At 41.8% G+C, this 13,517-nt stretch overlaps 1 protein-coding gene across 7 annotated transcripts in view; it reads left to right on the plus strand.

Moving 5' to 3' along the window:
• mta3 (metastasis associated 1 family, member 3) overlaps positions 1–13,517 on the plus strand; it is a 168,492-nt gene that overhangs the window by 64,759 nt on the left and 90,216 nt on the right. For all 7 annotated transcript variants that reach the window (XM_078404982.1, XM_078404976.1, XM_078404978.1 and 4 more), the window contains one exon: positions 12,722–12,821. In XM_078404982.1, the coding sequence (XP_078261108.1) occupies positions 12,722–12,821 (100 nt within the window). The remainder of the gene's footprint in view (positions 1–12,721; positions 12,822–13,517) is intronic.

Consider the following 13,517-nt stretch of genomic DNA (forward strand, 5'->3'; position numbering starts at 1 on the left):
GAATCAAAAATTCATGGCAAAGGAGCAGGCCATTGGCGCATGGGCCCCAGCTATACCTGCCTATTTGTTCCCGACGTATGTTGGCCCTATTCCCGACCTCTACCTCCGCTACATTAATGACTGCATCGGTGCTGCCTCCTGCACTAATGCAGAACTCGCTGACTTCATCAACCACCACTAATTTCCATCCTGCACTCAAATTCACCTGGACCATCTCCAACATCTCCCGACCATTTCTAGATCTCACCGTCTCCATCACAGGAGACAGACTATTAACCAACATTTATTACAAACCCACTGACTCCCATTGCTATCTAGACTACATTTCTTCTCGCCCTGCTCCCTGTAAGACTCTATCCCCTACTCCCAATTACTCCGTCTACGCAGCATCTGCGCCCAGGATCGCTGAACACCTCCGCCCAGTCTGCCTTAACCTACCGGATCTCGCAGTTGCTCAGCACTTTAACTCCCCCTCCTATTCCCAATCTGATCTTTCTGTCCTGGGCCTCCTCCATTGCCAGAGTGAGGCCCAATACAAATTGGAGGAACAGCACCTCATATTTTGCTTGGGTAGCTTACACCCCATCTGTATGAACATTGACTTCTCTAACTTCAAATAGACCTTGTTTTCCCTCTCTCTCCATCCCCTCCCCCTTCCCAGTTCTCCCATCAATCTAACTGTCTCCAACTACATTCTATCTCTGTCACGCCCACTCCCCTGACATCAGTCTGAAGAAGGAACTCAACTCGAAACGTCACCCATTCCTTCTCTCCAGAGATGCTGCCTGTCCCGCTGAGTTACTCCAGCATTTTGTCTACCTCCGGTCCACTTTATTTAATGGACAAAGAACAGCAACGGAGAATCGTCTTTAGCATTGCACTTAATGGCACTTCATAGCACATCTAAGTGAAGGATTTGGCTTCTACTATTATTTCAGGCAATGCATTTCTGAAATGCCAAGAAGAATCACCTCAACTCCTTAAGCTGTTTATCAAGGGAAAAAAATCCTTCCTCTCACTTTATTTGGGTTCAGTTTTATTCACCCTCAATTAAATATCCACCTCGTTTCCTCTACATTAACAACAGAGTCAAGAGTATTTAAGTGGCAAATTTGAGTGACCAGTGGTGAAGAGGTGGGCATTTGTTCTCAAGCTTCTGATCCTCCTGCCTCAGGTTATAAACAAGAGCATATGTTTAATCATCATATGGAACAATGAAATTCTTACTTACAGCAGCATAACCAGCTTATAAATGCAATACTCATAGATAACGGCCTCACCAATGTCTTGTTCAGCTGCAACATAACATTCCAACTTTTATATTCAATGCCCCGACTGCTGACGGCCAATGTACTGAAAGCCTTCTTGACCACCCTATCTCCCTGTGACACTATTTTCAGCGAACTGTGTACCAGAATTCCCAGATCCCTCTGCTCTACAACGTGCTCCAGGGCCCTGTCATTCACTGTGAAGGTTGACTGATGTTGCATCTCCTGTTGCATTGGGAAGTTGTAATTGTGATTGAATAAATATTAACTATGATGGAATATAATAAAATAATATTTTCCAATATATTTAATATCATAATTATGATATAATTAAATATATTGGAAAATATTATGGGCAGGGTATACAACTTTTAAATGGGAACAGTATGTTCCTATGATCGCCATCTTGTGTTATCACCTTTTTCTACCTGAAAGTGATACGTGATTTAGATTTATTGTACGTAACCACATGGACTATTACAAATTCCACGCATGTGTAATTTTTGTTAATTTTCACCTTCTACAGATTGCTACTAGTGAAATGGTGGAATGTCAAGACAAATTATCATATCCATTGTAAATATGACACGATGGAATGAAAGTCAGAATATATGACTAAAGGGCCTGTCCCACTTAGACGATTTTAAGGCGACTGCCGGCGACTAGGCTGTTGCCAACAGTTTGCCTGGGTGTGGCGGGCATGATCTTGAGGAGTCTTCAAAGAATCATGGATCTCGGGGCATTGTTGAGAATTTTTTTGGATAGAAAGTTCTTGGCGACAGCTGGCTTGTCGCCAGGTATCGTTGCTTATTGCGGGCGCTGTCGCATGCTGTCCCCAGGTTTGCTAGGTTGTCTTAGATGCATTTAGAAGCATTTATAATATTAAATTAAGTAAAGTAATTTGAAGATACCATAAAATACTTGTGTTTATTCAATTTATTTACCGTCAGGACATTTGACAGGTAGATTGGAGGCCACAGTTTGACGGTCAGGTAAGCATGGGAATTTTGCAATGTTTATGGCCATCAGCGATTACTTTTAAAGTAGGCTCCCAACCCAGATAGGCACCCCAGAAACCAGATATGCATCTCCCGTACATTTTCAAAGAATGCCCACACTCCACACAAAAATCCATTTAACCACTTTAAAAATCAAATTTCTTAATACTGCTATTAGTAAACTGGAAGTCAATCCAGTTTATGCCTTGTTACTGTGAAGCTTGGTTTTCAAGTAACCCGGGCAAGATGTTATATTTCAAAACTCAAGTAATTACAGACTTGTCAGTAATTTTAGTGAAAATTAGGACGCCGGAGATAAGCGTGGGAATTTTGCAATATTTCCGAAGACGGTGTAATCGCTTAGCCAGGTGCTAGTTTCACAAAAAAAGTAACTTGTATCGACCTGACTCGGCATTGTCGTGGTCATTGTCGTAGGGTAAAAGAAAATTTTGGCGATCTGCTACGACTTTGACAGTCGCCGGCAGTCGCCTAGAAAATCGCCTAGGTGGGACAGGCCCTTAAGAAAACAATGAATACAAATAACCTTTTAACTCTTTAAAGCTTATTCACCTGAAACCTTAGTTTTACTTCTTGAGGGACAACATAGGAGACTGATGATTTGTATATTTTGTTTTTCAGTAGTCAGGTTTGCCACTGCTACATGGGTGGATTCAACTCAAATTGTGGGGGTGAGGGGGGACGGGGGACAGGGTGTTTCAAATGGGATAGACAAGGATGGAGTTAATGGGAAAGAGAGTATAGGAAAAATTAAGAAAGACCCCAGAATTAACAGGACCTAAAGCTCATGAAGGAGTAGGAGAGTATGGCCATGTATAATAGGAATTGATGTGAAAGGTGAGATGAGCAAAGGATTAAAAGTACTAGAATGAATGCTCAAAGTATAAGAAGTAAAGTGGATGAGCTTGAGACTCAGTTAGAGATTGGTAGATGTGACATTGTGGGGATTACTGAGAAGTGGCTGCAGAAGGATCAGGACTGGGAACTGAATATTCAGGGTTATACATCCTATAGAAAAGACAGGCAGGTGGGCAGAGGAGGTGGGGTAGCTCTGTTGGTGAGGGTTAAAATTCAGTTTCTTGTGAGGGGTGACATAGGGACTGACGATGTAGAGTCACTGTGGATAGTTGAGGAATTTTAAAGGTGAGAAGACACTAATGGGAGTTATCTACAGATCCCCAAACCTGGATATAGGGTGTAAGTTGCAGCAGGAGTTAAAATTGGCATGTAACAAAGGTAATGTCATTGTGGTTATGGGGGATTTCAATATGCAGGTAGACTGGGGAAATCAGGTTGGTTCTGGACCAAGAAAAGGAGTTTGTAGAGTGCCTCTAAGATGGATTCTTAGAGCAGCTTGCACTAGAGCCTATCAGTAGGAAGGCAATTCTTGATTTAGTGTTGTCCATTGAACCAGATTTAATAAGGGAACTCAAGGTAAAGGAACTGCTTGGAGGTAGTGGCCATAATATGATTAGTTTTAATCTGCAATTTGAGAGGGAGAAGGTTAAACCAGGAATGTCAGTGTTGCACTTGACAAAGGGGACTATGAAGGCATGAAAGAGGAGCTGGCCAAGGTCGAATGGAAAAGGATCCTAGCAGGAATGATGGTGGAACAGCAATGGCAGGAATTTCTGGGCATAATCCAGAAGATGCAGGATCATTTCATTCCAAAGAGGAAGAAAGATTCTAAGGGTAGTAAGAGGCAACTGTGGCTGACAAAGGAAGTTAGATGGAATAAAACAAAAAAAAAAAGATGTATAACATAGCAAAGACTAGCAGGAAGCCAGAGGATTGGGCAACTTTCAAAGGACAACGGAAGGTAGCAAAAAGGGCCATACGGGCTGAAAAGATGAGGTACGAAGCGAAGTTAGCCAAGAATATAAAGGACAGTAAAAGCTTCTTTAGGTATGTTAAAAGAAAAAGATTAGTAAAGACAAATGTTAGTCCCTTGAAGGCAGAAACGGGTGAAATTATTATGCGTAACAAGGAAATGGCGGAAGAGTTGAACAGGTACTTCGGATCTGTCTTCACTAAGGAAGACACAAACAATCTCCCAGATGTATTAGAGGACAGGATTTAGGGAGACAGAGGAACTGAAATAAATTTGCATTAGGCGAGAAATAGTATTGGGTAGACTGATGGCACTGAAGGCTAATAAATCCCCAGGGCCTAATGGTCTGCATCCCAGGGTACTCAAGGAGGTGGCTCTAGAAATCGTGGACGCATTGGTGATCATTTTCCAATGTTCCTTAGATTCAGGATCAGTTCCTGTGGATTGGAGGGTAGCTAATATTATCCCTCTTTTCAAGAAAGGAGCGAGAGAAAAAACAGGGAATTATAAACCAGTTAGCCTGACATCGATGGTGGGGAAGATGCTGGAGTCAATTATTAAAGAAGTCATAACGGCACATTTGGTTAGCAGTAAAAGGATTGGTCCAAGTCAGCATGGATTTATGAAGGAGAAATCCTGCTTGACTAATCTTCTGGAACTTTTTGAGGATGTTAAAAGTAAAATGGATGAAGGAGAGTCAGTGAATATAGTGTATCTAGACTTTCAGAAAGCCTTTAAGGTCCCACATGGGAGGTTGGTGAGCAAAATTAGAGCACATGATATTGGGGGAGGGTATTGACATGGATAGAGAATTGGTTTGCAGACAGGAAGCAGAGTAAGAATAAACAGGTCCTTTTCAGAATGCCAGGCAGTGGCGAGTGGAATGCCACAAGGCTCGGTGTTGGGGCCGCAACTATTTACAATATATGTTAATAATTTTGATGATGGAATTAGAAGTAACACAAGCAAGTTTTCGGGTGAAACAAAGCTGGGTGGCAGTGTGAACTGCGAAGAGGATGTTAGGAGGTTGCAGGGTAACTTGGACAGGTTGATTGAGTGGGCAGATGCATGACAGATGCAGTATAATGTAGATAAATGTGAGGTTATCCACTTTGACGGCAAAAACAAGGAGGCAGATTATTATGTCAATGGTGTTAGATTAGGTAAATGGGAAGTGCAACGAGACCTTGGTGTTGTGCACCAGTCCCTGAAAGTAAGCGTGCAGGTACAGCAGGCAGTGAAGAAAGCTATTGGCATGTTGGCCTTCATGTTGAGAGGATTTGAGTATAGGAGCAAGGAGGTCCTTCTACAGTTGTATAAGGTCCTGGTGAGACCACATCTGGAGTATTGTGTGCAGTTTTGGTCTCCTAATTTGAGGAAGGACATCCTTGCTATTGAGGCAGTGCATCGTAGATTCACGAGGTTAATCCCTGGGATGGAGGGACTGTCATATGAGGAAAGATTGGAAAGACTGGGCTTGTATGCACAGGAGTTTAGGATGACAGGGGATCTTACAGAGACATATACAATTATAAAAGGACTGGCAAGCTAGATGCAGGAAAAATGTTCCCAATGTTAGGGGAGTCCAGAACCAGGGGCCACAGTCTAAAAATATACGGGAGGCCATTTAAAATTGAGGTGAGAAGAAACTTTTTCACCCAGAGAATTGTAAATTTGTGTAATTCTCTGCCACAGAGGGCAGTGGAGGCTAATTCACTGGATGAATTTAAAAGAGAGTTGGATAGAGCTCTAGGGGCTAGTGGAATCAAGGGATATGGGGAGAAGGCAGGCACAGGTTACTGATTATGGATGATCAGCCATGATCACAATGAATGGTGGTGCTGGCTCGAAGGGCCAAATGGCCTCCTCTGCACCTATTTTCTATGTTTCTATGAGGATTTTTTTGTTCCTGAATGTCTGAAGCATTTTCTATCAGGCACTTTATAGCTTGCATTAAATGGTTCACTCAGAGGACAGAACATTAATTTCAATGGATTGCTGTATTATTCTCTTGGAAAGAGAAATTAATGCTGTATCCATATGGTTTGCAAAGATATTGTGATAACTAATATTTCTTGTCAAATTAAACAAAGTCCAGAAACAGGCTCTGTGGCCCATTAAATGCATGCACCTAATTCCATTCATAGTGATTTATTCTCCCCAAGTCCCCATTAGATTTTCCCCCACTCACCAACACATTCAGGGCCACCTTACAAGTGCATATTAGCCTACTGATCCACATGCATTTGGGGTATGGGAGGATACCAAAGCACTTTGAGGAAACCAGAGCATTTGCGCACATGACCACAGAGAGAACACGTAAACTCCACACAGACAATACTGGAAGTCAGGATTATGTCCAAGTCACTGGAACTGCAGCAGATATGCTAGCTGTGTCTCTGTGCTAGAAATAGACCTGCTATCTTTTAAGTATGAAAGATATCAAATTGCAACACGTAAATTCTATTATTCTCCCACTTCACTGTCTTCTGATCCCATCTCCCTTCCAAATCTGATCCCCTGGCATGTTTTCGTGACCCCTTTCCTATCTACATCTCCCTGATTCTAAACAATGTGTCCTGAGCAGAGGCCTCAACGTAATTTAGTTTAGTTTTGAGGTACAGTGTGGAAACAGGCCCTTCGGCCTAACAAGGCTGCTCCGACCAATGATCACCTGTGCAGTACACACTAGGGGTGATTTTACAGAGGCCAATAAACCTAGAAACCAGCATGTCTTTGGAGTGTGGGAGGAAACTGGAGCACCCGGAGAAAACCCACACGGTCGCAGGGAGAACATTTACAAACTCCGTACAAACAGCGCCCGTAGTTCCAATCAATCGCAGGTCTCTGGTGCTGTGAGGCAGCAATTCTACCACTGCTCCACTGTGATGGCCTCCTTAATCTCCCTATGTCCTCATTTTAATGAATTGTGAGCCTGATAGGACCTTTAGCTCCTCTTCCAGCACCTTCATCATTCTGCTCATTTCTTTGGACAGGAATCTCCTAAACACTGAAAGCTTTCTCCCGTCTCCAGAATTCCTTAGACTTCCCTTCTAACCTGCTACCTTTCCTACATCTACACTTGCATTACTGACCAGCTGATTTTTTCCCCCGCCTTCCTTACTCTAATTTATCCCACTTTGAACCTGCACCTCTCCATTCTTAAGGACCGATTCCAATATTTTCATCAAATCTGCTGATAAGTAGGTGATGTAGTGGTTCGGCAAAATGGCCTCTCTTTTGCCATCAAGGCACCTAAATCACCCTTGCATGAGGTAGTGTCTCTGCTCCCAGACACCTGCTCATATCTCCCAATAGACCACGAGGCCACCACTGATCATCAAGACACTGTCTCCCTGACAGCCTCTGACCTCTGACTGCAGGAAGAAGGGTCAAAATGATACCTTTTCCTTTTCCCCAGAGATGCTGCATGACCCGCTGTTACTCGAGTAAGTGGTGTCTATCTTTGGTATAAATCGGCATCTACAATTCCTTCCTGCACAGTCTCTGACTTTGTTTCCTCGGGAGATCTTCCCACCATGGCCTCCAGTCTCTGTCTCCATTGTATCTGTTCCGGTGACAAGACTTTCCTTACCAGCATTTTTGAGATGCCTTTCTTTCTGCTTAACCTGTGACTTTTCCTGTACCTCTGTCAACAGAGCTGTCTACTGCCTCTATTCTATTTCCTGCATTTCTGCTGTCACCTCATCTCTTCATAACCAGAGTAAGGACAAGGTTCCCCTTGATATCGCTCTCCACCATTCCGACCTCTCATTCATTCAATCGTCCTTTATAATTTTCACCACCTTCAATGAGTTTTCGCTACCCCTCATATCTCCTGTCCGCTTTACTCTCTTCCTTCCCTGTCAACTATTCTCTGTCACTTTCCCACGCAACGACAGGAGAATACTTACCCTATCCATCTTTACAGGAACAGAAATAGTCTTTCCAGGAGAAGGAGCAATTTACCACCACTTTCACGTAAATGGATTTAACTTGGTGCTCGTGATGGATTCAAATGGTTACATATACACATGGTCCCAATGCAGTACAATTAGGAACTTGGGTGGAGACAAATGAACACTTGGCAGGGGACAAGAGTTTTTGGGAAATTGGTTATTGGTTATAATGGGATGACAGTCGTCATGGTTGTGATTGAGAGCTGCTGACAAAGGAGCTGGAAAACTATGCTTATCTGTTCACTCTTCTGCATGAAGTATTTTACTGACTTCACTTCACTTTGGTTCAATTCCTTTGAGTGATAGTTTGGTTGCTTCATCGATTTGATCTAATCTTTCCCATCCTTGGGGTTTATTTGCATGTGCAAGATATCCCTGACCTCAATCCTGTCAAATATTCAAAGGATTCATGCTTCAACATCCAGCCAATTGATTACACCAGTTTCAGACCCAGCTCCTTTCCTTTCTCACCAAGAGGCAGGGGCAGCATGGTGGTGCAGCGTTAGAGTTGTCATCTTACAGCGCCAGAGACCCGGGTTTGATCCAGACTACGGGTGCTGTCTATATGGAGTTTGTATGTTCTCTCTATCACGTGTGGGTTTCCCCCAGGTGCTTCGGTTTCCTCCCACATTCCAAAGACGTACAGGTTTGTAGGTTAATTGACTTTGGTAAAGATTGTAAGTTGTCCTTAGTGTGTAGGATAGTGTGCGCGATCTCGGTGGGCAGAAGGGCCTGTTTCCACACTGTATTTCTAAACTAAACAAAACTCCCCCCTCCCCCGCCCCCCTCCAAACAAATACCTGTCACTCACCACCTCGCATCATGGTGCAAATTTCATCCTGACTTTGACTCAGTCAGGCACTTTTATCCAGCAGCCTTTCAATGCTCTTATTCTCTAAATGTTGCCTCCCATTTTCTTACTTAATCTGTTTCAGAAAAAGGTAAGGGTCAGAGACTCAAATTGTTAAAAAAAAGAACAAATGAGAATTCTGCAGATGTTTGAAAGGGAGGCAAAAGTGCAAGAAATCGTAGAAGTTATGTCTTATAAGTAAGGAAAGTATGTAGCGAAGAGGAAAAATAGATAAAGAAATGTGTGCAAACGTAGGACTTCTTTAAAAGCAAAGTTTTTAATACGAGCAGTTCTGTAAAAAACCACTACAGAATTGACAACGAGTTATCGAAAAAGTTCACCAGTAAATTAACATGCAATTAAATCTGAACTTTTAAATGCACATATCAAATTGTGAATGTTTGACGCAAGCTAACCTGTAGAAAACCACTACAGAATTGGCAACCAGAATTATAGTCAAATTGTTTTGATTTCTTTGATTTAAAAGGTTTAATTGTGAAGTTCACCAGAATGTGAACTCGTGCAATTAAATCTGAACTCGTATATGCACATATCAAACTGTGAATGTTGATGGTGCTAATACTGCCCTCTACAGTTGGCTATGCTTACAACATTGATTTCTGGCATTGTTTCAAATCTTGGGATACATAAGATTAATAAATACAATGGCAGACACTTTTATCTTTCTAGTGGAAGCAGGTACAATTTGAAACAAGTTAACAGATTTAAATAATAACATTCAAAATTAGCCGAACATATTTTACACAGCATCTGGTTTTCTTCTGTAACGTAAAAGTTATTTTAAACTGAGAAATTATTCCATATCACCTGTTAATGTTTTGCTGTATCAGAAGTGAACATGATGCTCAACATAAAGAATATACTTAGCTGTAGGAAGGAAGGTAAGAGAAAGCTTAATGTTTTTTATAAAACATGTGCCTAGATATGGGGTTTGCAGAATATTAGAGGGACCTTTGAATGATAAAGGCCTTAACTTGTAGGCTAAATGATAATGCAATGGACTACAAGTAGAAGGCAAGTTTGTGAGAAGAAGCAAAGCATGCCTTGCATAAATAGTTCATTCAATTTAAAGTTATTTTTACTTTTGACCTTGATCTTGGCTGGCTGATTTGAATTGAATGGAATATTTATTGTCACATGACGAGTCACAGTGAAATTGTTTCTTGCATAGCCAAGGTATGCAAATAGTTGCCACTTAAGGGCGCTGACAAAGTTACAAAGTATAAACCGTATACCACAGGTCCCCCTTTGTTCTCGCCCTCCCCACCCCCTCTCCCCACGGCGGCCCCCCAATGCCGGGTCCCCATTGTCCATTGTTCTTGCCCCTCCCTCGCAGCGGACCCCCCACGCTGGGTCCTCCTTTGTTCCTTCCCTCGGCAGCGAAGTCCTCTCTCCACATGGTCCGTCCTTGTCCATCGGTTGGCACCCTCATCGACCGCCGCATCTACCTCTCACTATTGCTGCTGGGTTACCTCCGTGGTGCCGACCCAGCACCCAGCAGCGGGCTCCGTCGACCCCGGCTCCGTCAGCCATGTGCTCTGTCAGCCGCGGGGCACTGACCTCTGCCATAGACTCTGCCGGCCGCGGGCTCTGGCCTGCGGGGGTTCCTGCCTCGGCTACTCTGAGGCTCGCTGGGAGGCGTCTGCTGCAGAGGCTCGTCATTTCTTTAAACCATGGTGTGCAAGCAGTGTGGATGTGCACTTCCTAACATGTACTTTTGTTTCTGTAATCAGAGGTAGCATACGTCATGAAATTAAGAAAGAGTTTAAATGGGGAGTTCATACGTGATGGATAATTGAATATACCCTGAAATTCAAATTCCAAAACACAGATGCATCTTGCATTGGTGGCCTTATTAAGAAGTAAGCTGCTCCATCAACGCTTCTTTTAGATAATAGAAAAGGTGTTTATTTGACTCGCCATGATCAGTGAGAAATTACAGAGGATTTATGAAAACTCTTGCATCTCACAGTAAGTGAATTTACTGTTTTGATGATGCACTGTATTGATCATGCACTGCAAACTGGGAAGTCTTCCAAAGCCACAAAGCTCAGCAACTGCTTAATCCGACTAATATCTTAATGTAGACAGAGGTGACCCAATGAACTTGATAAAAATCTTACATGTGGGCCCTATGTTGCAAGAGCCTGACAAAATCTCGGGCCCTTGAGATATCTTGAGGTAAATTTGAAGATGATAGTGAATTTGACAGGTAGAAATGTTCACCAAGGATGTTATTCAACAAGCTGTAAATTTCCACTGTGTGGTTCTGAGCTTTCTGAGAGTGTGGCCCAATAAAATGTGGAGGAAAGTCATCTTCAACCAGGACACCAACAGCCAGCAACCAAAATTGCAAGCTCTAATCTTCACTATCTTTCCTTCCTATTCCTTCAAACCTCCAACCAACCCATTCCACCTCAATCAAATTTGAAGGCAGTTGAGTCTAATTTCTCCCCATTTGAGATACAATAAGTATGTTCAAACTACCATTGCACTAGATGGTGCTTTAAGAATTATAAGTATCTCAATTTAAAAAAGACTCCATTTCGAACTATTGTAAAATTGGTTGAAAATGCAGTGAAAAGTTATAATTGCACCTGCACTTGCAAGTAAAAGTGAGATATCAGAGTACAAATACAGATGGCATGTTAAGCTTGTGCAAAGCACTCTTCAGTCAAACTAAAGTACGAGTCCAATTTTGGGCACCACAATTTAGAACTGGTGTGAAAATTCTGGAGAGGAGCTCCAGGCAGGCATTCCAGTATGAGAGATTTCAGTGGTAAGGTTGGATTGGAAAGGCTAGGGTTCTTCTGCTTGGAGCAAAGTGTCTTGAGATGCGGTTTGATAGAACTGTACTAGATCATGACAGATAGGGTTAATAAATGTTTCAAGGATCAGAAATTCAAGTTCAACATTTAGGATAAAATATATAAGTGGAGGGAAAAGCAGAAACAGAATCAATTAGTTTCTTGAAAAAAAAAGTTGGATAAGCACTTGGGAATGTTTTACAAGGCTGCAAAGAAACAACTTAAAGATAGGATCAATGGGTTTACACACATAGACTTGATGGGCCAAATGACCTACGCCAAAGCATTTCTCTGATTTTGTGTACCATCTAGCCATCCAAACAAAAAATGTTGTAAAGGCACTTCATAGTTGTGAGGAATTAAATCTTAAATATCAATAAATTGGCCCGTCTTATTTTTCAGCACAGCAACATAAAAGCTGATAGGGAACATTGTTTTTCAGTTTATTTTACAGGTTCCCGTTATAATGAAATTAGTCAGAAGAGCCAGGGATCTTTTGCTTTTTTTTTTCTCCATAATTTAGATTAAAAAATAAATCTGGCCTGCAATCAAATTGGACGACACAATTAGAGTGCATGTATTCTGGCTCCTTGAATTTATTATTTTTAGTTTGTCTCAACTGTGTGGCAGGGAACATAAAGGAGGTCTGGAAATTATTCATTATCTTACATTGATGCCAACCTCAGGGAATAGTTCAAGTCAATAGTATGGATACATTTAAAGGGAGGATGTCCAATTGTATGAGGGAGCATGGAGTAGAGATAAATTGATGGATTTTTAATGAGGAAAGTCAGGTGGAGGTCAGACTGGTATATTTCTCTATTGAAATCCTACTCAAATTGAATGCTCTATGTTTGATGCCTCAGATGCCAAATAAAATCTTTCCTGTTTACCTACTAATAATAAGTCCTTACATATATAAATAATGAAAACTTCTTGATTATTTCCCTTCTCTCTTTTCCGTAACAGCGCTGTGGGTACGTTTGCTAGAGCTTTGGATTGTAGCAGTTCTGTCAAACAGCCCAGTTTACACATGAGTGCAGCAGCTGCTTCAAGGGACATTACTCTGGTAAGTTCATTGTTTTCCATTTGCTAGACAATGTGTAACAGCTTAATTAAGTTTATTGTCACGAATACCGAGGTACAGTGAAAAGCTGTTGTTGCGTGCTAACCAGTCAGCAGAAAGAATATACATGATTACAATTGAGCCACCCACAGCCATTCACATGATAAAGGGAATAACGTTTAGTGCAAGATAAAGTCCAGTAATGTCTGATTAAAGATAGTTCACTCATTAATTGTTGATAAGATGATTCATTTGCCTCATAACAACTGGGAAGAAACTGTCCCTAAATTTGGAGGTGTATGTTTTCACACTTCTGTACCTCTTGTCTGAGGGGAGAGGGGAGAAGAGGGCATGAATGGGATGAGACTCGTTCTTGAATATGCTGGTGGTCTTGCCAGGAAAATTAATTTATCACTCATGTCGTCATGCTGTAAGGCTTGCGTGCATACATACATACCTGGCTTATGGCACTACACATTGCCAGAGGAAATCAAGCATTTTAACATTAAAATTAGTTCACAATTGTCCAGAGCATATAGCAACAGGAAGAAATCTGGATGAAAACTGCATTTTGTTTAGTTTTGGCAGCTGGAACGAAATCAAGAAACTTTTTTCTCCATCCAATAAACAGTAGAAATCTGAACTGCGCTTGTTTAAATTCCTCTTGATTGTGAAACCAATCCACATTTTCAAGATGGA

The sequence above is a fragment of the Rhinoraja longicauda genome, chromosome 9, assembly GCF_053455715.1.
Source record: "Rhinoraja longicauda isolate Sanriku21f chromosome 9, sRhiLon1.1, whole genome shotgun sequence".
In the NCBI taxonomy this organism is placed as follows: domain Eukaryota; kingdom Metazoa; phylum Chordata; class Chondrichthyes; order Rajiformes; family Arhynchobatidae; genus Rhinoraja; species Rhinoraja longicauda.